General features: G+C 39.8%; 4 protein-coding genes across 4 annotated transcripts; all 4 read right to left on the bottom strand.

The window, feature by feature from the left end:
* Positions 1 to 314: 314 nt before the first annotated feature.
* On the bottom strand, positions 315 to 4,922 carry LOC103320903 (aspartyl protease family protein At5g10770-like). Its single transcript, XM_089046147.1, has 3 exons — positions 4,603 to 4,922; positions 2,350 to 2,735; positions 315 to 1,441 (listed from the first exon to the last, which is right to left on the bottom strand). Exons 1-3 carry the CDS (start codon positions 4,763 to 4,765, stop codon positions 524 to 526), a joined length of 1,467 nt encoding a protein of 488 aa, XP_088902273.1. The 5' UTR covers positions 4,766 to 4,922; the 3' UTR covers positions 315 to 523.
* A 7,064-nt stretch (positions 4,923 to 11,986) lies between these two features.
* On the bottom strand, positions 11,987 to 13,082 carry LOC148919654 (uncharacterized). Its single transcript, XM_089044325.1, has one exon. The coding sequence runs from the start codon at positions 12,869 to 12,871 to the stop codon at positions 11,987 to 11,989; it is 885 nt and encodes a 294-aa protein (XP_088900451.1). The 5' UTR covers positions 12,872 to 13,082.
* Positions 13,083 to 13,391: 309 nt separating this feature from the next.
* LOC148919653 (aspartyl protease family protein At5g10770-like) lies at positions 13,392 to 15,312 on the bottom strand. The gene is made up of 2 exons (XM_089046146.1): positions 15,051 to 15,312; positions 13,392 to 14,925 (listed from the first exon to the last, which is right to left on the bottom strand). Exons 1-2 carry the CDS (start codon positions 15,187 to 15,189, stop codon positions 13,628 to 13,630), a joined length of 1,437 nt encoding a protein of 478 aa, XP_088902272.1. The 5' UTR covers positions 15,190 to 15,312; the 3' UTR covers positions 13,392 to 13,627.
* Positions 15,313 to 23,294: 7,982 nt separating this feature from the next.
* Positions 23,295 to 25,213, bottom strand: LOC148919652 (aspartyl protease family protein At5g10770-like). Its single transcript, XM_089046145.1, is given in 4 exon segments — positions 23,295 to 24,178; positions 24,180 to 24,702; positions 24,705 to 24,809; positions 24,927 to 25,213. Coding segments are annotated over 4 exon segments (1,503 nt in total). The 5' UTR covers positions 25,135 to 25,213; the 3' UTR covers positions 23,295 to 23,511.
* Between the last annotated feature and the right edge of the window lie 485 nt (positions 25,214 to 25,698).

The raw sequence follows: 25,698 nt of genomic DNA, 5'->3' as shown, positions 1-25,698 counted from the left end.
AGCAATCAGAAAGTGGTTAGTTAAGGATGGGCAGCCCGAGACACAGACTCCAGACCGACGAGCCTCTCCGCTGAAACCAATACGCTGAACCCTAGGCACTGGTCAAACTTTGAAGTAGAACCACCCCAAGCCCAAGCCCAAGCCCAAGCCCAAGCCTTCCCAATTCAAAAGAGATGGAGATTACTGTTCTACTTTTGCTATTTTAAAAGAGAAACAGCACATCAACATGTTGCATTACTTCAAAACACCAACAACATCCGTGAGTTAGGAGAATTGATTAGCAAAGTGAACCCCTTTTTGTATTTGAGTTGGAATTTCCCTCCCAGTACATTCGATTATTTTATTATTATATAAAATACTATCGCTTGATTGGTCATTAGACTATTTTATACAAGTAGGGGGGAAAGGTAAGAATTGGATACTTCCCAATACAATCCCATTACAGAAAAATATGTAACACAATGCTTTATTCTAGAGCTAGCAGTTTGTGTTACAATTATGCCCCATTGACGATGTTCATTACTCAGGGGCAACTTGCAGGGGCAAATCCCACCTTTTTACCAGCCACGTCATATACCACCTCCAACCTCTTCTGTTGAACATTCCCAATAATCCCCAAGCCAGTATCATCCTTGTGTCCCGCAAACGCCAAGCAAGCCTGCGAACTACTTACCACATACAATATCCCGGCCGGGTCCAAGTCCACCGTAACCCCGTCCCCAAACCTAAACGCAATACCCGGATACGACACCGTCTTGTAGCCACTGAAATTGTAACACGTGTCCAGCAGCGAAAACGACATAGTCATCTTGTAGTTTTTCATACCCTCCCGAAACGCGTCCCTCAACGCCCTGTACGCAGTCGCCGGCAGCCGCGTGATCACCGTCCCCGAGTCGATGATGGTTCCCGAAGACGAAAAGACCGAGGACGCAACCGGCAGCTGGCGCCGGTTGACGCTGATGCCGGTGAGGCCGAGGCCATAAAACGATGAAGCTCTTTTGGATAACGTGGTGAGCTTGGTGAACTTGACGCCGTTAGCGGAGCCTCCTCCTTTGCCGAAGGTGAGATGACCGGTGGAGCTGGAAGTTGACGGAAGGCAGTAGGAGAAGAAGCGGTTGTATTTCATGGCGGTTTGTTCGACGAGGGAGATGTTGTTTCGGCCGAGACCGAGCAAACCGGCGGAGCCGTTGAAAAGGCCTTCGTTCTCTTGGCCACAGCCGAAGAGGAAACCTTCAAAAACGTCCGTGGAGGTCAATGTAAGCTTTTCTTTGGCGAAATCCCCGATGGAGAAGGACCCGTCTCCGTACCGGATGCCGTAAACGCAGGAGAACGAGGAGGAGGAGCAACCGTGTTGGATGCCGGCGGATGAGAGTTGAGTACACGTGGCGGATGTACAGGATAAGTTTTTGTATGAGGCAGAGAGAGAAGGGTCGAAGATGGGCTCGCTCTGCAGGGGCGGAGCCACATTGGGACCAGTGTGGTCCCGGGCCCCTACTCAAATTGTTTTATATTTTAAAAGTAATATACTGTTATGTATTTGTATATATATATTATTTCAAATACTTTATGTTTTGATATATACCCACATGTATTGTATTAATGACAAGGAGGTAGTTCAAATCAGCACTTTACTCAATTAGTGGTGATGCACTAGGTGTACAGATTACCTTATTTCCATTTTCAACATTTAAGTAAATGTCTTTGTCCTTTGACTTTAATTTATTTTTATATTACTCCATTTACTTAAGTTTACAATGTAAATAAGGAAGTACTTCTATTTGGATTCAAATAAAAATACTAGAAAATCAAATTCTACCAAATCAAAATATGAAAAATCGGTTTTAGTGTAAAATACAATTTAGGCTAAAAATGATGGTTCATTAAGTCAATATATACTTCATACTAAAATCCCATAAAATCAAGTTTTCTTATTTCATGTGTAAGGAAGAAAAGCCGCCAAAAATTATCTTGAGAAAATAATTATTCTGAAAAACCATTTTTCATACTTGGTCAATATTTTTTCATGTATGATATGAATGCATAAAGGGGCCTAAAGTTGTTTTTAATTTGGGAAATTTTAATTTTTTTTCTTTTCTTTCTATTGGGTTTAATGGGGGAAAAAGCTTTAAAAATATTTGCTAAATTGCTACTCTTTGTCTATCTCTTGCAATTTTTCTTGTTTAGAATGTATTTGTCTATCCCTTTGTTGAGAACAATTATGATTGCAACCAATAAGCAATATAATTCTTGACATATGTGATATATATATACACTATTTTTTGTATGTATTATGAGTTCGAATTTTGATTTTTATAATTTGTAAGAGACCCACACACATGAAATCCTGGCTTCGCCACTGTCGCTCTGTCTGTAACAAGATCGAAGACATGGGCGGCATTGGGTCCAGGTGAGGTCGCTGCCGGTGTCGAAGACGAGGGAGAGTTGCTTGGCGGGCGTGCCTAGACCGACGGTGACTAAGTAGTTTCCTGTGCCCAGAAGGAGACCGGACTTGGCTGGGAGGGTGGTGGAGGCGGCGGATTGGGTGAATGGGTCTTGGATTCTGTAGTTGAGGCGGGAGTGGATTGAGTTGACTCGGGCTTCGTCTTGCTTGAGGATTTGAGCGTGGTATTTGTCATCACTTTTTGTGGTTGAAGTTTTGGATGATTTGTGGAATATAGAGCATGGCCCATGCTTGTGTACCACTTCCAATATTGATGCCTTGTTGTTGGTATGACCTGGTCATTGAAAGGGATGAGTGTATGTATACATGTGACTCTTTATGCATATATTCACAATTATATCCATCTGTGCATGCCTGCCACTAGTTCACGGGTAACAAGACCATGCATGTCATGTGGGTGAGAGAGACACAAAGGTAACCGGTAACGGGGCACGGGGCTCTGTTTTTTTATGTTTTTAATAGAGTAAATTTGGTTTAGGTTTTTTTTTTTCCCGCCAAGCACGGGGCTCTTTATGTGTATGTTTTTTTTAAAAAAAAATGATCAATTAGTGTAGTGATTTAGAATAATTATTTTTTTATGAAAAATTCTAGATTCGAGTCATAGCATTTGTGTAGTGTGTATAAATTTAGTATGCTAAACTTTCAAAAAAAAAAATAGAAAAGTTGATAGAGGTCAAAAAATCCAACTAATAGTTAGGTTTAGTCCTTGAATAATTGTTTGTTGATACAAGTCCTTTAACTAGTTTGCCATGTAGATTACATTCCATTTTTGACATGCGGACTCAATCTTTTGTATTTAACTGATTTGTATTTAAATTTTTTGTTCCTATTATATCCCTATTATATAAAACGGGTAAGATGAGGATTTATAGGCCATTAATGATCATATTTGATCATGTAATTAAAGGAATAATTATATTTTGAATGTAAATGTCGAAACATGCTTGATTTGTACAAATTCCTATTTAACGTGGATTTTATTAATGCACATATTGTGCATAAATATGTTAATTCATTGCCACTTATTTTATTGTGTACTCCTTTTATTATTCGTTCATAATACAATTGCCCACTTATATACTATTATTGTTTTCTTTCCCATCTTTTATGTTTGTTTTAGGTTTTAATTTCATTGTTGTGTAGCTTTTTGTAGTATAATGTTTGTTTTCCACTCTATGTACCTAAAGATAATAATGATTAAAATTTTCAATTGTTTCTCACCAATTATCAAGTCGTACTAATTTTTTAGTTTTATAACTTTGCGAAAGGGATTAATAATTCACATGTTGTTTTTTTCCCCATCTCATTGTACTCGTTTATTTCTTCATGAACTATTAATATTATTCTTAAATTTGATAACCCTTGCTCCAGGTACAATACCCTACTGACCATTGAAATTGATATACCTATCTAATAGGTATAGTACATATTTGATGCACCTCAGTACTAGGTAAAACACATATTGGATGCACCTCAATGACAGGTAAAACACATATGTTTAAAATAAAATAAAAGTTATACCTCCATACTAGGTATATTAAAAAATTAACATTATGACAAAAAAATTCCATCAAAGAATTTTGAAAAACTCAGTATATAAATTAATTTATAGCTAAAAGGTAGGTATATGCTACCAATTTAATTAAGCTACGAATATAGAATTCTAAAAAATATAGTTTCCATATATATAGATGAAATTTGAATTAAATAGGTTTTTTCCATATTTAAAAGTGGTATTTATATTTACTTGCCATTTTCAACCAATGTCATATCTTGTAAATCTCTCGAATATGGTGGCTACAAGGTTTGCATACTTGGCCATACAATTGATTGGGAGAATTGCAATTGAAGAGAGCCTAATTAGTGTCCTACATTCATATTATCTAAATGAAAATGGACTCATATCTAAGAAGCCAAAAAAAAAAAAATTGTATGTTTTTCTATGCATATGAATATTAGAGGGAATTTCACAGTAGATCTATATAATAGCAAACTCTACTCCCATGCGCCATTGGAATTAACAGCGTATATAGCAAGGCCTAACGAAATACTGGATGCCAGACAATATATGAATATATATATATATATATAGAGAGAGAGAGAGAGAGAGAGAGAGAGAGATGTTGAAATGAAGAATTAACCTTTGGTGGAGGGGGTGCAGGTGGTTGCTGGTAGAAGAGAGTTTACTTCAACTGTGTGAGTAGTGTGTGGCAGAAGGTGGGGTTCTGGACTTATTGCTGCCACAGCAATGTCCTTTTCGAAAGAGCAGAGAATTAGGAACAGAAACACAGAGAAGAAACCCATGAAAAAAACCTGAGGAAAGAGGAGGAGCTAGAAATGAATATAGTTAACGAGCCTAGCTAGCTATTGCCTGTAGCTGCAGATTAAGTTTGAGCATACTATTGGCCTTATATAAACTATTTGGAGGGTTTAATTTTCTACATTTGCTCCATACCATCGTTCTCAACACATTCACACCCCCGCCCTAACCCATTAATTTTTTTTTGCTGTCCGTTCTCTTACGTTAATTATCTTTCACCCGTGAATTCTGTCTTGCCTAAAACCGAAGGAACCACAAGGCAAAAACAAAAAAATATAATGAAAGGAAGAAGGTTCTCTGTCTATATACATACATTATGCATACAATATTGTAATTAATGCCAAGTGTACTTGGAGTTTGGAAGGAAGGTACTGCATGCATGCGTTTCTGTTCCTAGTCACGACTACTCATGGGTGAGTCCAAAGTCAATGAGTCAACAGAGTCCATGGTTAAACTGATCAAACAATCAGTTTAACTATATCCGTTCACCAAACTTTGGAATGTTCACTAAATTTGTTCTTTCTTCAGACATTATGGGCTCGGATAGGCTTGATCCAGTACAAAAGCAAATCAAGGGAAAGGTTTACTATTTTGGGTAGGCAATTTGGGTCCAAACTGCTTCAAGCCCAAACCAAACTAGGACATGGTTGTTGTTCAGGTTGTTAAGAACATTTACTCCGTACCCGAAGGCCTAGGTTCATTTCATCATATCCTCTAATATCGCTTGAATACAAAAATAAAAACCATATTGTCTTCCTTTTGCTTTTTAAAACAAAAACAAAAAAATAGTAAATTGAGCTTAGACCCATAAAATTCAAAAAAAAAATTTTTTGATGAAACAGGGGGGAAAGAACCCCAAAACCCAAAACAACAACTACACAACTCGAACCAAATGAGGGTGACCAACTCCTAAAGAGTCATCAATCAAAATGGAACCAAGACAACTAGGTGCCTCATCTAAAAACCAAACACCCAACCCCATATTATAGCTCAAATTAGCAAGGCAATCAGCAGCAAAATTCTTCTCCCGAAAAATATGATGCACCTCCACACAATCCAGTTGAGACAACATCTCTCTACAACAATCCAGTAACCCAGCAAGGGGATGAGCCTCAAGACTTTCCTTGCACTGAATAAGCCTGATAGTAGTGGCTGAATCCATTTCAACCAAAAGTTTCTTTACACCTTTCCCAATTGCTAGTTTAAGGCCAAAGAACAATCCCCAAAGCTCAGCTTCTAAGATCTGGCCCTGCCCCAGATTAACTACAAAACCACCATGCCAATTCCCAACCGAGTCTCGGATGAAACCCCCAGCCCCAATAGCACCTGACATACCCCTTCTAGAGCCATCAACATTCAATTTCAACCAGTTAGAGATAGAAGGTTCCCAGGACAGAACCTGGTGCTCCTTAATTTCCTGGTTTTTAGTCCCACCGAAAGCTTTAAACCACTCAGAAACTGCAGCAACAATAATTTGAATGGGCTACAAAGGTAAAGTATCATCCCCACTAAAAATATGTTGATTTCTCCACTTCCATAAGTACCAGCAAGTAAAAACAAACACATCAATCCAAGGGAAGCAGCCATACCATTTCACTGAAGAACATAGATTGCTCATAAGCCAAGGCTTAAAATCAGCCTCAAAAAACTTACTAAACTGACTAGGAAGGAGAAATTGACTCCAGAGTTCCTTAGCTTTCGAACAATCCCTCAGAATATGTAAAGCATCTTCATTGTACCATCCACAATAACTACAAGAAGAATCAGAAGAAAGCCTCCTTTTAACACGCTGAGCATTAGACATGATTTTCTCCTGATAGACCAACCATAAAAAAAACTGTAGTTTTGGAGGAATTTTAAGTTTCCAAAGAATCTTCCAAAAAGGATCCAACCACTGCTCACCTTGCACCAACAACTCATAAGCAGTCTTGACAGTAAACACTTCATTAGGATTACACTTCCATATCTTAGCATCAGCCCTACCACCACCAAAACCAGCAGGGAAATTGATAATTTGTTGGACCATTTCCTCAGACAAAACTTCTCCGAGCCTCTTTATATCCCACCAGCCATCTTTGAAAAACTGAGACACAGTACAGTCAGGATCAACCATATTGACAACTCTCTCATAAAGAGATAGAGGAGAGCCCAAAATCCAATTATCTTTCCAGAACTTCACAACATCCCCTTTACCAATTCTCCAAATTAAACCCTTGGCTAGGAGTTCAGAACCATATAAAACCCCTCTCCAGGTTGAGGAACAATCTTGCCTAGTGTTTGGGCCTAAAAATTGACACACCCAGCCCAGCGAAAATGAAGCCCAAAATCTAAGAAAAGCTCAGCCCAAAACCTGAGCCTCACAGCCCCATTGAGATAGAAAGAAGGAAGCCCAGAAATAGGAAACAACCCCACGTGACATCTCTGGGATGAAGGAAAGTCAACAATGGCAGTATCATAAGAGAAGTGATTGAAAAGTTTATGCCATCAGGCTGCCTTGAAAAAATAAAAATCCCCCTTACATATACATATATATATATATATTAAATCAGAGATCTTTTTACTCTACAGAGAGGGTAATTCTCCCAAAGAGATAAGCAAGCTACAAGCTCAGAGAGATAAGCAGAAAGTAGGGGCTGTCAGAAATAACCATCACGGGTGAAAACTCACAAGGCGGTTGAAATTAAGAAGAGAGATTAGGTTCTTTTCAAGAAAAAGCAGGAAGTGATTGCCTATCGTTGAAAGCCTATCTGCCAAAACTGATAAAATCCTACTTTCTTTCTTTCCATTTTAAAAGAAAAAAGGGGTTGATATCTTCTGAAAGAGATTTGCCGCCCATTATTAATTTTCACTATAAATACAAAGAGGAGTGAACAGGGTAAAGGACACAAAAAATTCAGCACCCAATCAAACAAAGATCCTACACAAGAAAACCGTCAAAAGACAAGTTCCGCAAAATCAACCAACAAGCCCACTTGAATTTCAAGTGAAACCACCAGATCAGAATTCCCAAAATCCAGATTTAAGAAGCAAGTCATTCAAAACGAGATTTCTCTCGTTACAAATTTAGTTCAAAAAACCAAAGCAGTGGGTTTGAGTCTCCTCCAAATATGGAAAATCTCAACAAAATTCACAGTCGATCTCTAGCCCGAAGCCCTCAAAAATCACTCTGCCCGTGCAGATTGAGAAAACTGCAGATTCGCCCACTCAAAAGCTTCACAAAAGCATGAGGTACATCAAAGCTCTGCGAATCAACCTTTGGTATCGATTTACAAGTTGAAGCTTAGCGATCAAGGTTGTCAGCGGTCGATCCAAGCGTTTCCAGTCGGCCGGGCATCTCTCCGATCGACCGGAACCTTCTATCTTGTGAAATAAAGTCCGGCTGTCCCTTCATCTTTCTCTAGCATAAGTATTCACTGTTATATTTTTGTAAAAGCGATTCGCCTAAAAAGCAGTTTAAATCCCATCAACCATTACTGCCAAGGCAACCTCTTTATCTTGAGATAAATTGTTAAAGTCCTCACCGATCGAGGCAGGAAAAGAACTTACTTGTGAGATATTCCTCACCCAAATTCACAATCGTTTGTTTGCAGAAATCAGTAACTTGGGACGCAAGTTATCCATTCCAAACTAAGTCGCTAGAAATTTTGGCGGTGCACGCTCGCACACCAAAGAAAGTGACTTGTTAACCAGTTTATGGTTCTCAAGGCAGTGGGGAACTTTGCCCTTCCATCATAGGAGTAAACACAAAAACGGGTGAACACCTAGTTTTCAAATCAACATCCACAATACTCTGCCTTTTTAAATATTTATCTTCAAAAAATTTAACCCATAACCCCTTATCTTTGGCATGCATCCTCCATCCAATCTTAGCCAAAAGAGCTTGGTTCATATGCTGAGTTTTTTTGAAACCCAGACCTCCTCTACATTTAGGTCTGCATGCTAAATCTCATTGACACAAATGAATCTTATGATTATTCTCTGTGCCTCCCCAGAAAAAATTACAATCGATCCGATCCAAAGCATTACACACACTCATTGGCAACTTGGCAGTTTGCATTGTATACACAGGAATAGAAGAGGTAACTGACTGTATCAAGGTAGCTCTACCAGCTAAAGACAAATGCTTGCTTTTCCAAGAAGTAAGACGATTTTGCACTTTGTTAACCAAACCACCATAGGTATCTTTACAGACTTTATTATGCAAAATTGGCATTCCCAAACAATTGCCAAGATTTGCCGTCAAAGGGGAACCACATATACGACTAATATCCTGAGCTAGTACATTCCCAGTATTAGGAGAATAAAAAATAGCTGATTTGTCAAAATTCATAGCCTGCCCAGAGACACTGCAAAACTTCTCTAGACACTTCCCTCATAATCTGAGCTTGTTTAGTACTAGCCTCAGCAAATAACACAAAATCATCAACAAAAAATAAATGAGAAACACAAGGCCCAGACTGAGAAGATTTAACACATTTCCATCTCTTTTTGCCCACTTGATCAAAAATAATATGAGATAACTTCTCAATGCATAGCACAAATAGGTAGAGGGAAAGAGGATCTCCCTGTTTAATACCATTCTGAGGTCGAAAAGCATCAGTCAATTCCCCATTAACACATATTTTGTATTGAACTGAAGAGATACAACTCATAACCAGCTGAATGAAGGCTCTAGGCAGCTTTAATTCCACAAGAACAAACTCAATGAAATGCCAATTAAGTCTGTCATAAACTTTAGACAAGTCTATCTTCCAAGCCATGAACCCTTTTTTCCCTTTAGAAATCTTAAACTTGTGCATTAACTCTTGAGCTATAATGATATTATCAACAATTTGTCTACCAGGGATGAAACTAACTTGATTAGGACTGATCAAATTAGGAAGAATAACCCTCAATCGAGCAACAAGAATCTTCGAAATCACTTTATAAAAAGTACAACATAAACTTATTGGTCTAAAATGCACCATAGAACTAGGATTGGGCACTTTAGGAACCAAAGTAATCAAAGTAGTATTAAGCTTCTCAGGAATAATGCAAGTAGAGAAAACAGTACTGACCAAATCAAAGATATCCCTAGCACAAAGACTCCATTGATTTTGATAAAAACAAGCAGGATAGCCATCAACACCTGGAGCTTTAATCCCACTAATCCCAAACAAGCTGTCCTTAACTTCCTGTAAGTCAACAGACTTAACTAACCCAGCCACATCAGCATCGTCAATACAAGGAAAAAGTTTAGGAATGTCCACATTACATTGCAGACACTGCCTCGACTTAAAGAGATCAGAAAAATACTTCACAGCAACACTCTTAATAGCCTCAGACTCTTCCACCCAAACATCATTCTCATCCTTTAATCTTTCAATTTTATTTCTCCTCATTCTAATAATAGTGGTGAGGTGAAAGAACTTAGTGTTCCTATCCCCCTCTTGAAGCCATTTCACTCAAGATTTCTGCTGCCAAAATAAAGCCTCTTGCTCAAGAAGTGGATTGAACTCCTCCACAAGAGTAACCTCCAAATTACTGAGAAACCTGTTTGGTCCTTTACTTAAAGACCTTTGGATACCAACTAATCTAGCAAGCAAACGAGCCTTTGTCTGTCTCAAATTACCAAAAACATGAATATTCCAATGTTTCAAAGGTTGAACCAAGGCTAAAGATTTTTCCCAAGCAGAGCCCTCAAAATTCCCCCATTGCTGAGCAACAAAATCCTTAAACTTGTCACTCTTCAACCACATCGCTTCAAATCTAAAGGGCCTTAGATGAGGAGCAGGAGAAAATCTTGAGTGCAGACAAATTTTAATAGGACAATGGTCAGACTTCGTTCTAGGCAGACGAATAACATTAGCATCAGCAAACAAACTTCGCCATTTTTCATTACAAATCGCTCTATCAATCCTTTCAAACACCCTTCTATTAGTCTAAGTAAACCTAGGCCCAGAGAACCCAAGATCAATCATATTGTTCGCATCAAACCACTTTTTCATACCAGTCACTCTACATAAAGAAACACCTCCAACTTTATCCTCAGCTTGGAGAATATCATTAAAATCACCAGCCAATAGCCATGGCATTTGGTGGCAACTAGCAACAAAATTCAAATACTCCCATAGCTTCGCTTTCTTAACACTACAAGGTCTAGCATAAATAGCAGAAAAAAGCCAAGGCTTCTGACCTTGCCAAGAAAGACAAGCAGAGATAGATTGATCCGAAGTACCAATAATATCCAGTTTGACTTTAGCATCATTCCATAAAAGCCAGAGACCCCCAGAAAATTTCTCTGGATCAATTACTTCAAAACAAGAAAACCCCAACGATTTTATTACAGCCAAAGCTTTCGGACCACTTATTCTTGGCTCACACACAAACAGAACATCAATATGATGAGAACGGACCAAATCCATCACTGTAGATCGAAATTTAGTGCAAGCTGCACCTCTAGAATTCCGACAAAGGATATTAATGAGAAAAAGACTAAAGAAAAAAGTCACATAAGGGCGAAACCCTTAAAAATTAACGGCCATGCCTCCCTTAGGAGCGAAGGCATTATTAACCAACTTCTCATTAAGATCACTCACTTGTCCCTCAGACAAATCCATAGTCGTAATTGGACACTCTTCTTCAGTAACGGAAAGAGCCATTGAATCTTCATCAACACTAGAATCACTGCCTCAGCCTCATCACAAGGATCAATAATACTAGGGGGTTGATGGCCAAAAATATAGACACTTTTATCTTTTTGCAGATGTTGTCCAGACTCCCAACTAGCCATATGCTCATTAACTGAACTAGAATTACCTCCTTGCTTGACAGAGAAAGCAAATTTCCCTTTAGAGCTAAGAACACTTGAAACTTCCTTACTAGGCCTAATCACAGCCTGATTCTTCTTCATAGAAGGAGGGGCCATAACTCGAGATTGATTAGAAATGTCCTTCAAAGCATACTTATTAACAGCTTTGTGCCCCTTAGATTTAGTCCACACCTTTGGACCAAGCAAAGAATCAAAAACTTGTCCCAAAGGAGGTTGCCTCTCTAACACATCGGTTTTCACATTATCACTGCCAAAATTTTCCCCAACTTGCCTGAGAGCAGCAAAACGAGATCCTTGGTTCCTATTTCCAAAACCCTGACCATTATCCCCATTACCACTAACCTTGGGCCTTCTCCTAGGAAGCACATTCATCCAAGGCCCACGCAACCCTTCTTTATTTACTCATAGCAGCATCATCCCCCAAAACCTCATCATCCTGAGAACTCCTTGCCTTATCAGGATTAGATTTAGCATTCAATAAGCAATTTTCCCTTTTGTGACCATAGAGACCACAATTATAACAAATCTCAGGAAGCCCCTCATACTCAATATTATACCAAACTTGGTTAATTTGCACAAAAGCTTCAAGGGGTTTAGTCAAATCCAACTCAACACAAAGTCTGGCAAACTTACCTCTATTTTGTGAAGTGGTATGAGCATCAATCTTCAACAGCTTGCCTAAGAGATTTCCAATTCTCTTTAAAGCCCAAACATCAAAACATTCCAATTGAATGGCAGAGACCCTAATCCAAACTGCCATTCTCGTAATACTAGCAGTGGAAGGACAAAAACCTGACCTCCATTTCTGCATAGTGAGATACTGCCCAGCTATGATCCAAGGCCCTTCAGTCAACACATAATTCAGATCTTCCTCCACCTCAAATTTAACAACAAAATAATCATTCACCAAGTCCACCAGCTTCCATCCTCTATTCAAACTCCATTTCTGTTGCAGACGATCATGAAGGTAATTGTAGGTGTGTGACCTCCCAAGTAACTTGATGATCAATGCATTTTGCCAAGGCTTACAAAGACGATTCATAGCACGCTCTAAGAACTGGATACTCAGCCCATGATCACCTCTTGAAAGCACAACATCATCCTTATCATTACGCTCAGCATACTCAGCATCTAAGGAATTCACATCAATACCCACGTTCTTAATCAGATTCACTTTATTCATTAATTTATCTCGGAAGCTTTCAGTACCAACTTTCAAATTCAACTTCGATTGTAACCTAGAGTCAAAAATCGAAGAAGGAACACCATCATCCTCCATAGCACACTCCAGATCGCCATCATTAACAATTCGAGACCTCTTAAAATGCCTCAAGTGCTTAGGAAGCACTCCAGGAGACCCTTACTCCATGAATTCCAAAGAATCACAAGAACCCAGTCAGAAGAGGACACAAAATCTAGCTAGAAACCACCAAAAAAGGCAGTTTCTGACGAAGGAAAGGCGAAAGCCCCAAAAACGGCACCCTCTCTCTTTTTCCTTAGGTCACGCGGAACCAAAAAAAACATAAAATTCATTTTTAATCACCTATAGTCATTCTCTTTATTTTTCTATTTAAAATATCCAATTTTTGAAAATAATGTACCTAATATTTTATAAAAATAATTTACCTATTATGAATCAAAGATGATAGGTGAATTGTTATCGATAAGAGATAATAGGTAAATTGACATTATCAATAAAAGATAACATACCTCTTTTTAAAAATACATAATTAACCTATTATCAATAAAATGTAATAGGTTACTCTCAGTAAATTATTTTTATTTGGAAATGAGCACCATTGTAAAAATAATATAGATGCCATTTATATCTAGAAAATAAGAATTACATGGATATTTCCCTTAAGAATAAGAACCCAAAAAGAAAACCAGGAGACAGAGACTTACAACAGACAAAATTTATGACTTGGGCTACTTTCTCAATCCAGTCCAATTACATTATACACAAATAATGCTTTATTCTATAGCTAGCAAGCTGTTTGTATTACACTTATACCCCATGGACGAACGTCATCACTCAATCGCAACCTTCAGGGGCAAATCCGACTTTTCCTCCGGCCACGTCATACACAACCTCCAACCTCCTCTGTTGAAAATTCCCAATAATCCCGATGTCACTATCATCCTTGTTTCCGGCAAACGCCAAGCAAACCTGCGAAGGACGTATCGGAATCAATATCCCGGTCGCGTCCAAGTCCACCGTAAGTCCATCCCCAAACACAAACGCTATCTTCGGATACGACACCGTGTCCAAGCCGCTGAAATCGTAACACGTGTCCAGCAACGAATTGCCCTTAGTCAGCGTGTAGTTCTTCATCGCCTCCTGAAACGCGCCCCGCAACGCGGCGTATGCCGTCGCCGGCAACCGCGTGATCACTGTCCCCGAGTCGATGATCGTTCCCGAAGACGAAAAGACCGAGGGCACAATCGACAGCTGGCTCCCCCCGACGTTGATGCCGGAGAGGCCGAGGCCGTAAAACGACGCGCTTTCGCTTTGGGATGACGTGATGAGCTTCGTGAACTTAACGCCGTTAGGAGAGCCTCCGTCGCCGAAGGTGAGGTGACCGGTGGAGCTGGAAGTCGATGGGAGGCAGTAGGAGAAGAACCGGTTGTACTTATTGGCGGTTTGCTCGACCAAGGAGATGCTGCTCCGGCCGAGACCGAGCAAACCGGCGGATCCGTTGAATAGGCCTTCGTTGTCTAGGCCACAGCCGAAGAGGAAACCTTCAAAAACGTCCGTGGGTGTCAATGTAAGCTTTTCGCTGCCAAATACCCCGATAGTGAAGGACTTGTCTCCGTACTCGGCCGCATAGAGGCAGGCGGAGGTGGAGGTGGAGCAGCCGTGTTCGATGCCGGAGGATGAGAGCTGAGTACACGCTGCGGTGGCACATGAGATGTTTTCGTATGAGGCGGAGAGAGAAGGGTCGAAGATGGGCTCAGTCTGGTTGTAACAAGACCCAGTACATGGCTGGCATTGGGTCCAGGTGAGGTCGCTGCCGGTGTCGAAGATGAGGGAGAGTTGGTTGGCGGGTGTACCAAGGCCGACGGTGACAATGTAGTTCCCTGAGCCGATAACGAGACCAGACTTGGCGGGGAGGGTGGTGGCGGCGGATTGGGTGAGTGGGTCTTTGTTGCTGTTGTGGTTGAGGCGGGAGTGGATTGAGTTGACTCGGGCTTGGTCTTGCTTGAGGATTTGAGCATGGTATCTTTCATCACTAGTTGTGGTTGAAGTTTTTGATGATTTGTGGAATTTGGAGCATGGCCCATGCTTGTGCACCACTTTCAATACCGATGATGCCTTGTTATTGTCATGACCTGAGATCATTGAAACATGTAAGCAGAGAGAGAGAGAGAGAGAGAGAGAGAGAGAGTGTTAGAGATACATAAATGCACATGAAATGGGGTTTGAAATTAAGTTATATAATATGGGATGAATTAACCTTTGGTGGAGGGGCTGCAGGTGGTTGCTGGTAGAAGAGAGTTTACTTCAACTGTGTGAGTGGAACGCGGCAGAAGGTGGGGTTTTGTATCTCTTGCTGCCAAAGCAAATCCGTTCTCAAGGAGCAGAGAATTAGGCATAGAAATACAGAGAAGAAACCCATGAAAAACCTAAGGAAGGAGGAGCTAGAAATCATGGGAGTTGCCATGAATAATTAACAAGATTGCCTCTAGATTATTGAGTTGCTGCTGTAAATGTAAGCATACTCTTGGCCTTATATAGGCTAATTGGAGACAGGGATGTCAACTGAATTTATCGGCCTTAATTTCCAAGCATTTACTCATGAAAAGTGTAGTTTTCAATTCACAATTGCCCTACACGTACACCCAATTAGTCAAGTCTCCGCAGCCATATACAAAGTTCTCAATACGTCCAATAATTGGTTATTTTGAGTCGTAATTTATAAATGATTTTTACAAAATATTAGACAATTTAAAAATTATTAAAACATGAAAATAAACATTATAGTCGTTTAACTTATTATCTATCACCTGTCAATTTTGTGTTGCATCCAAAGACAAAAAAGATGAAATCAATATTGTAATTAAAGCGCAGCGGGCTTGGAGTCTGGAAAGTATTGCAGACGTTTCTGATGGTAATCAAGGCGCCATTTCAGCCTCTTGTTACTGTATCCATGGTGGCATGGCATTTTTCAAACTACACCAATCATAAACTTGGAATTTTCCATGCGCCTGTTGCGCATCATCATATGCCATTTCAAAGTCAATAAGTCAAAATATAGTTTCCATATATATAGATGAAATTTGAATTAAATAGGTTTTTAATCTATGAGGAATGATTAAATAGGTTTTTTCCATATTTAAAAGTGGTATTTATATTTATTTGCCATTTTCAACCAATGTCATATCTTGTAAATCTCTCGAATATGGTGGCTACAAGATTTGCATGCTTGGCCATACAATTGATTGGGAGAACTGCAATTGAAGAGAGCCTAATTAGTGTTCTATATTCATATTATCTAAATGAAAATGGACTCATATCTAAGAAGCCCAAAAAAAAAAAATTGTATGTTTTTCTATGCATATGAATATTAGAGGGAATTTCACAGTAGATCTATATAATAGCAAACTCTACTCCCATGCGCCATTGGAATTAACAGCGTATATAGCAAGGCCTAACGAAATACTGGATGCCAGACAATATATGAATATATATATATATATAGAGAGAGAGAGAGAGAGAGATGTTGAAATGAAGAATTAACCTTTGGTGGAGGGGGTGCAGGTGGTTGCTGGTAGAAGAGAGTTTACTTCAACTGTGTGAGTAGTGTGTGGCAGAAGGTGGGGTTCTGGACTTATTGCTGCCACAGCAATGTCCTTTTCGAAAGAGCAGAGAATTAGGAACAGAAACACAGAGAAGAAACCCATGAAAAAAACCTGAGGAAAGAGGAGGAGCTAGAAATGAATATAGTTAACGAGCCTAGCTAGCTATTGCCTGTAGCTGCAGATTAAGTTTGAGCATACTATTGGCCTTATATAAACTATTTGGAGGGTTTAATTTTCTACATTTGCTCCATACCATCGTTCTCAACACATTCACACCCCCGCCCTAACCCATTAATTTTTTTTTGCTGTCCGTTCTCTTACGTTAATTATCTTTCACCCGTGAATTCTGTGTTGCCTAAAACCGAAGGAACTACAAGGCAAAAACAAAAAAATATAATGAAAGGAAGAAGGTTCTCTGTCTATATACATACAATATTGTAATTAATGCCAAGTGTACTTGGAGTTTGGAAGGAAGGTACTGCATGCATGCGTTTCTGTTCCTAGTCACGACTACTCATGGGTGAGTCCAAAGTCAATGAGTCAACAGAGTCCATGGTTAAACTGATCAAACAATCAGTTTAACTATATCCGTTCACCAAACTTTGGAATGTTCACTAAATTTGTTCTTTCTTAAGACATTATGGGCTCGGATAGGCTTGATCCAGTACAAAAGCAAATCAAGGGAAAGGTTTACTATTTTGGGTAGGCAATTTGGGTCCAAACTGCTTCAAGCCCAAACCAAACTAGGACATGGTTGTTGTTCAAGTTATTAAGAACATTTACCCTGTACCCGAAGGCCTAGGTTCATTTCATCCTATCCTCTAATATCGTTTGAATACAAAAATAAAAACCATATTGTCTTCCTTTTGCTTTTAAAACAAAAATGTTATATTTAAAAACAAAAATAAAAGAATAGTAAATTGAACTTAGACCCATAAAATTCATTTTTAATCACGTATAGTCATTTTCTTTATTTTTCTATTTAAAATATCCAATTTTTGTAAATAATGTACCTAATATTTTATAAAAATAATTTACCTATTATGAATAAAAGATGATACGTGAATTGTTATCGATAAGAGATAATAGGTAAATTGACATTATCAATAAAAGATAACATACCTCTTTTTAAAAATACATAATTTACCTATTATCAATAAAATATAATAGGTTACTCTCAGTAAATTATTTTTATTTAGAAATGAGCACCATTGTAAAAATAATATAGATGCCATTTATATATAGAAAATAAGAATTACATGGGTATTTCCCTTAAGAATAAGAACCCAAAAAGAAAACCAGGAGACACAGACTTAGAGCATCCACAATAGGTTCTCTAAACCACCTCCTTAGACAAATTTTAGGAAGGAATTGTAAAAATGCAACTCCAATCATGCTCCCTATCCACCTCCTAAAATAGGGAATCCTCTAGGAGCTCCTAAATCTGAGGAGAGAGAAAGAACTCCTAGTGACTCCCTATAATTTAATGCTTCTTTATTTAATAAATATTTCAAACCTTTATTTAATGTTAATTGTTTCTTATTTTATTTTTTAATAAAGATGGACCAATTAAAAAAGAGTTATAGCATTTATGACTCTCCAAAGTATGAGAAATTATAGAATAAGTACGGTATCACCACGTCATTGGTGATACTTCCACTCAAAATTTGCCATGTGTATTCTTTTTATATGAAATAAACTATTTGTTCCAGCTGGATTTGAAACTCCAATTTTACCCTTTAAAATAAAATTAAAACAATTGATAGAAATACATGGAAAGTGAAAACAACCCTTTACCATCGCGATGCCGCCATCATCCGCCGCCCCCTCTCTGTCTTTCCATTACAAGATGTTCATTTAAATGTCACAGTAGGGTTTACTCGACAGATCCCACAGCGAAGGCATAAAGCCTCACGTAAGTACAGAAAGGCACCTGTCTGACCACAGTGACAAGAAGGAAAGGAAAATTCCTCACGAAATCCAGAAAATAGCAGGTGCTTCTTCCTAGGTTCAATATTGCTTTATTGGAGCAAATTGTCAAACACAGTGTGCCACTTGCATATAAGCTAGGTTGAAAGCCTCAAATTTCGCATCCTAAAGTTCCAGGGCCATCTTCCTTCCTCTTGACCAACAAAACAAAAGGAGAAAGGTGTCTGGTTTGGTTTGGGATGCCGCTCATCCGTGCGAAACAGAGGGCCACATGAGTCCTAGGAGGCTCACACGAAAAAGCCACAACGGATTCACAACGAAATTTATGCACTAGAAGGAGGGGAGGGGAGGTTCAAAGCCAAGATTGGAAAGAGAAGAGCTTATATATGGACATGAGATGAATCTTGGGCTGTTTAAGGTTGCAAGGAAAAAAAAAAAAGGGTGATGGTATCGGGTGGGAAACAGAGGCTGGGGATAAAGGGAAAGGATATGGGTGGTTGCGGGATTGAGTAAATGATAAGATGTGATCTGATTGCAAATATACAGAGACAAAGGAATGGAATAAGAGGAAGGCGGCGACCATGGGAAGCGAGCGGCAGAGGATTGAGTCGGCGATTATTCTTTGGGACAATTTCTCTGCTAACTTTTTTTAATTTCAAAGGGTAAAATTGGAGTTTCAAATCTGGCTAAAACAAAAGGTTTAATTTCTTATAAAAATAATATACGTGGCAAATTTTGAATGGAAGTATCACCAGCTGACGTGATGATACCGTATTATTCTATAATTTCTTTCAAAGTAGGGAGTATAGTTGGAGTTGAATATTTTTAAAGAGCTCCTAAAATAGTTTTCTTATATTTTTAGCTAAATTTTAGCTAAGAAATAGATAGCATAATTATGGATGCTCTTACAACAGACAAAATTTATGACTTGGGCTACTTTCTCAATCCAGTCCAATTACATTATACACAAATAATGCTTTATTCTATAGCTAGCAAGCTGTCAGTATTACACTTATACCCCATGGACGAACGTCATTACTCAATCGCAACCTTCAGGGGCAAATCCGACTGTAGCTCGAACACACGATTTTCTGGTCCTCGGCCTAATTTCAACGGCAATTCTGGTCGTGGTGGTTTTGGTTCTGGTAAATTTGGTTCATCTCAATTCCGTCCTTCCTCTGCTGGTTTTCGCAATGGTTTCTCTACCAATAAATTTGCAATTCCAGAGTGTCAAATTTGCAGTAAGCGTAGGCACACTGCTGCTACTTATTACCATCGCCATTCTTCTCCTAATTCTCTGCTTCTTCTGTGATAATTAAGTGTCAAATTTGTGGTAAGAAGGGGCATGGTGCTTTGGATTGTTACCACCGCTCCAATTATGCATTTCAAGGTCAATCTCCTCCTTCATCCTTGACTGCAATGACTGCTCAGACTACCTACAATCCTGATCAAGTATGGATAGCTGATAGTGGTGCTACACATCACATGGTCTCTACTCTCGATCATCTGAATAATGTGGCTGCTTGTGATTCTGCTGAGAATGTGATTGTTGGCAATGGGGAAGGTTTGCAAATCCGTCATATAGGAGCTGCTAAGCTTGCTTCTTTAACTCTTCCATCCGTGTTTCATGTTCCACATCTCACGGCTAATCTCTTATCTGTGCATCAACTGTGTAAAGATAACAATTGCAATATTATCTTTGATGTTTCTGGATTTTATATACAGGACAAGCTCACCAAGAACATTCTGCTCCAAGGCAAGAGTAGCGGGGCTTTATCAATACCAGTGCCTCTGCAATCTTGATCTCTATACCATCTCCCATACAACATTCTCAATGGTCTATGTCTCCTTCATTGCGTTTCTTGGTCAGCAGGTTAAATCCTCCTTGTGGCATCACAGGTTGGGTCATCCAACTAATGAAGTGGTGAAGTATATGCTCAAAGCTGCTCAGCTTCCCTATTGTGATGATTCTCAATTTTTCGTGTGTTCTGATTGTCTTCATGGCAAAATGCATAAACTTCCTTTTCCTCCGAGCTCATGTAAAGGTTACCATTCCATTTCAGAAAATCCATAGTGATGTGTGGGGTCCCTCTAGGATGAAATCTGTTGATGGCTTTCGGTTTTATGTGATCTTTGTTGATGAGTGTACTGGCTATATGTGGTTGTATCCACTTTATAATAAATCAGAAGTTTATGCTACTTTTCTCCGGTTTCATGCAATGATTGTTACTCAGTTTGCTGCATCAAGTGTTTGCAAAGTGATGGGGGATGGGAGTTTACTAGTAGGTTGTTCACTGATTATTTGGCTTCTAAGGGCATTGAACATCAATTATCCTGTCCATACACTCCTCAGCAAAATGGTTTGGCTGAGAGGAAGAATAGACATCTTATTGAAACCTCTATAACTCTTTTGACTGCTGCTCATCTTCCTAGTCAGTTTTGGTTTCATGTCGTTGCTCATGCTGCGTATTTGATTAATAGGATGCCTAGTAAAAGTTTGGATCTTCAGTCTCCCTATTATAGACTTTTTGGCTTGGTTCCTGACATCACACATGTTAAGATGTTTGGCACTGCAATTTATCCATATTTGAGACCTTATACTGAGCATAAGCTTCAATCTCGCACAGCTCAATGTGTTTTTCTTGGATATGCACCAGGTTATAAAGGTGTCATTTGTTATAATCCTTTCACAGGCAAATTGGTGATATCTAGGCATGTTATCCATGATGAAACTTGTCATCCTTTTAAGAGGCTTCCGGCATCTATTTCTCCGGTATTATCCATGCCCTCACAGTCTACTTCTATCCGGGTTCCTCTTCTCGTTCCCGTGACAACTTCTGCTACTCCTACCAGTAGAAGGTGCTGATAATTTGGCATATAATCCTGCAGCCTCGATCCGTGCAGACACTAGTCCTTCCATTTCTCATGCGGTATCTCCTTCAGATTCTATAGCATCTGTTTTAAATGCTCATCAATTACAAGTCCTTGCGCTGTCATTTCTGCATCTGCTGATAATTCTTCTTCTGTCTCTGATATTTCTGCTCTTTCTGTTCCATCTGGTAATACACATCCTATGCAAACTCGGGCTAAGAATGGAATTAGCAAACTGAAACCTTTTTCAGATTATCAATGTTACCATACTACCATTCCTGTTCTTGCTGCAGATGATGAACCTTCGTCTTATCGCATAGCTGCTCAATCTCCTGCTTGGGTTAAAGCAATGCATGAAGAACTTGAAGCATTACAAATGCAGGGAACTTGGTCTCTAGTGCCATGTCCTTCCCGGAAAAATATAGTTGAAAGTAAATGGATCTACAAAATCAAGCGCAATGCCGATGGTTCAATTGCAAGGTATAAAGCTCGTTTAGTGGCACAAGGATTTCAGCCAACAACGAGTGTCTGGATTTTAGTGAAACTTTCAGCCCAGTTGTCGGACATACAAGCTGTGAGGTGATACTTAGTTTGGCAGCCATGAATAAGTGGAGTTTGCGCTTGATTAGATGTTAAAACGCCTTTTTACATGGTGATGCGGAAGAGGAAGTTTACATGCGGCAGCCTCCAGGTTTTGAAGATTCCCAGCATCGAGTTTGTGTGTAGGTTGGTCAAGTCCTCTATGGCCTTAAGCAGGCACCAAGGGCTTGGAATGCCAAGTTCTGAGTTATCTTCGACCTTAGGCTTTAAGTCCTCCCATTCGACCCAAAGTCATTTGTCAAGCATGAAGGTTCTGATATTGTGATTTTACTACTGTATGTCGATGATATTATTTTGACTGGTTCAAGTCCTCAGTTGGTTCAAACAGTTATTGATGATTTAGGAGCTGTATTTGATATGAAGGACATGGGCAGACTTGCATATTTTTTAGGTCTTCAGGTGTCTTATGATTCCACAGGAGGTATCTTTGTTCATCAGACCAAGTATGCTCAGGAGTTGTTAAATAAAGCAGGGATGACCAATTGTAAAGCTTGTCCAACTCCCTGCAAGCCACATAATCAGGTATTAAGAACAGAGGGGCAGCCATTAACTGATCCAACCTTGTATCGAAGTCTTGTAGGTGCCTTACAGTATTTGACATTCACAAGGCCAGACTTGTCATATTCTGTCAATACTGTTTGTCAGTATATGACTACACCTACAGAAGCACATTTTGATTTGGTCAAACGTATATTAAGGTATATTCAAGGTACCATACAGTATGGCATTCACTTCACTACAGGCCATTGGCATCTGCAGGCCTACAGTGATGCAGACTGGGCTGGAGACTTGAATACACGCAGGTCTACCACAGGATTTGTGATATTTCTTGGAAATAATCCTATTTCTTGGCAATCTAAAAAGCAGGGATCTGTGTCTAGAAGTTCGACTGAAGCAGAGTATAGGGCATTGGCCAATACAGCTGCAGATTTAGCTTGGATTCGACAGGTCTTGTTGGATTTGAAAGTATGCTTACCTGAGCCTCCTACAATTTCATGTGATAATTTGTCTGCTTTGGCTCTTAGTTCTAATCCTATATATCACTCACGCATCAAGCACCTCGACATTGATTTCCATTTCGTGCGCGAAAGGGTGCAAAGGAATGATTTTACTGTCCAGTATATTCCTACTTAAGAACAACTAGTTGATGTCTTTACTAAAGGACTACATAGTCCAATTTTCTTAAGTCATTGTGCAAACATGAAAGGCTGGGCAACCTAGAGCTGGGTTTGAGGGGGAATGATAACAGTAATAGTTAGTTAAAAGTTTGTTAGTATTGGCACGTGTGCCAGCTGTAATTAGTTAGTTAGTTAGCATTAGTTATAGGCTAAACATCTGTTATAAAAGAGAATAAATCTCTCTGTAATTACATACATGATTAAGAGATTAAAAACAGAAAGCAAATTCTCTTGTCTTCCCTGAGTTCTTCTTCAATATTCATCTTCTTCCTTCAGTCTCAATTCTTCTTTCTTATACTGTTATCAAGTTGGAGGTGAATATTTTTAAAGAGCTCCTAAAATAGTTTTCTTATATTTTTATTTAAATTTTAGCTAAGAAATAGAGAGCATAATTGTGGATGCTCTTACAACAGACAAAATTTATGACTTGGGCTACTTTCTCAATCCAGTCCAATTACATTATACACAAATAATGCTTTATTCTATAGCTAGCAAGCTGTCAGTATTACACTTATACCCCATGGACGAACGTCATTACTCAATCGCAACCTTCAGGGGCAAATCCGACTTTTCCTCCGGCCACGTCATACACAACCTCCAACCTCTTCTGTTGAAAATTCCCAATAATCCCGATGTCACTATCATCCTTGTTTCCGGCGAACGCCAAGCAAACCTGCGAAGGACTTATCGGAATCAATATCCCGGTCGCGTCCAAGTCCACCGTAAGTCCATCCCCAAACACAAACGCTATCTTCGGATACGACACCGTGTCCAAGCCGCTGAAATCGTAACACGTGTCCAGCAACGAATCGCCCTTAGTCAGCGTGTAGTTCTTCATCGCCTCCTGAAACGCGCCCCGCAACGCGGCGTATGCCGTCTCCGGCAACCGCGTGATCACCGTCCCCGAGTCGATGATCGTTCCCGAAGACGAAAAGACCGAGGGCGCAATCGACAGCTGGCTCCCCCCGACGTTGATGCCGGAGAGGCCGAGGCCGTAAAACGACGACGCGCTTTCGCTTTGGGATGACGTGATGAGCTTCGTGAACTTAACGCCGTTAGGAGAGCCTCCGTCGCCGAAGGTGAGGTGACCGGTGGAGCTGGAAGTCGATGGGAGGCAGTAGGAGAAGAACCGGTTGTACTTATTGGCGGTTTGCTCGACCAAGGAGATGCTGCTCCGGCCGAGACCGAGCAAACCGGCGGATCCTGAATAGGCCTTCGTTGTCTAGGCCACAGCCGAAGAGGAAACCTTCAAAAACGTCCGTGGGTGTCAATGTAAGCTTTTCGCTGCCAAATACCCCTTTAGAGAAGGAGTTGTCACCGTACCCGGCGATGTAAAGGCAGGTGGAGGCGGAGCAGCTTTGTTGGAGGCCGGAGGATGGGAGCTGAGTACACGCGGCGGTGGTACATGGGATGTTTTTGTATGAGGCGGAGAGAGAAGGGTCGAAGATGGGTTCAGCCTGATTGTAACAAGACTGAGTAGCAGAACATGCCTTGCATTGGGTCCAGGTGAGGTCGCTGCCGGTGTCGAAGATGAGGGAGAGTTGCTTGGCGGGTGTACCGAGGCCGACGGTGACAATATAGTTCCCTGAGCCGATAACGAGACCAGACTTGGCGGGGAGGGTGGTGGCGGCGGATTGGGTGAGTGGGTCTTTGTTGTTGTTGTGGTTGAGGCGGGAGTGGATTGAGTTGACTCGGGCTTGGTCTTGCTTGAGGATTTGAGCATGGTATTTTCATCACTAGTTGTGGTTGAAGTTTTTGATGATTTGTGGAATTTGGAGCATGGCCCATGCTTGTGCACCACTTTCAATACCGATGATGCCTTGTTATTGTTATGACCTGAGATCATTGAAACATGTAAGCATAGAGAGAGAGAGAGAGAGAGAGAGAGAGAGATACATAAATGCACATAAAATGGGGTTTGAAATTAAGTTATATAATATGGGATGAATTAACCTTTGGTTGAGGGGCTGCAGGTGGTTGCTGGTAGAAGAGAGTTTACTTCAACTGTGTGAGTGGAATGTGGCAGAAGGTGGGGTTTTGTATCTCTTGCTGCCAAAGCAAATCCGTTCTCGAAAGAGCAGAGAACTAGGCATAGAAATACAGAGAAGAAACCCATGAAAAACCTAAGGAAGGAGGAGCTAGAAATCATGGGAGTTGCCATGAATAATTAACAAGATTGCCTCTAGATTATGGAGTTGCTGCTGTAATGTAAGCATACTCTTGGCCTTATATTTGCGAATTGGAGACAGGGATGTCAACTGAATTTATCGGCCTTAATTTCCAAGCATTTACTCATGAAAAGTGTAGTTTTCAATTCACAATTGCCCTACACGTACACCCAATTAGTCAAGTCTCTGTAGTACGTCCAATAATTGGTTATTTTGAGTCGTAATTTATAAATGATTTTTACAAAATATTAGACAATTTAAAAATTATTAAAACATGAAATCAATATTGTAATTAAAGCGCAGCGGGCTTGGAGTCTGGAAGGTATTGCAGACGTTTCTGATGGTAATCAAGGCGCCATTTCAGCCTCTTGTTATTGTATCCATGGTGGCATGGCATTTTTCAAACTACACCAATCATAAACTTGGAATTTTCCATGCGCCTTGCGCATCATCACATGCCATTTCAAAGTCAATAAGTCAACAGACTTTAAGGTAACCAATTGGTCCTTGATTCTCAACTGGGCATTTCATTTGAGGCAAGACCAAATCAAGAGAAA

The sequence above is a fragment of the Prunus mume genome, linkage group LG2 (genome assembly GCF_029339155.1).
Source record: "Prunus mume cultivar Tortuosa linkage group LG2, ASM2933915v1, whole genome shotgun sequence".
NCBI classification, from domain to species: Eukaryota; Viridiplantae; Streptophyta; class Magnoliopsida; order Rosales; family Rosaceae; genus Prunus; species Prunus mume.
The sequence above is the reverse complement of the archived record's forward strand: the minus strand, read 5'-3'. Positions and strand labels throughout refer to the sequence as shown.

Excerpts from the sequence above, each read along its gene's own strand:
- LOC103320903 (XM_089046147.1), bottom strand. The coding sequence starts at position 4,765 with ATGGGTTTCTTCTCTGTGTTTCTGTTCCTAATTCTCTGCTCTTTCGAA. Across the intron at positions 2,736-4,602 it reads CTGCACCCCCTCCACCAAAG|GTCATACCAACAACAAGGCA; the intron begins GTTAATTCTTCA and ends TTCAATGACCAG. Across the intron at positions 1,442-2,349 it reads GACAGAGCGACAGTGGCGAA|CCCATCTTCGACCCTTCTCT; the intron begins GCCAGGATTTCA and ends CTGCAGAGCGAG.
- LOC148919654 (XM_089044325.1), bottom strand. The coding sequence starts at position 12,871 with ATGGAGGATGATGGTGTTCCTTCTTCGATTTTTGACTCTAGGTTACAA.
- LOC148919653 (XM_089046146.1), bottom strand. The coding sequence starts at position 15,189 with ATGCCTAATTCTCTGCTCCTTGAGAACGGATTTGCTTTGGCAGCAAGA. Across the intron at positions 14,926-15,050 it reads CTGCAGCCCCTCCACCAAAG|GTCATGACAATAACAAGGCA; the intron begins GTTAATTCATCC and ends CAATGATCTCAG.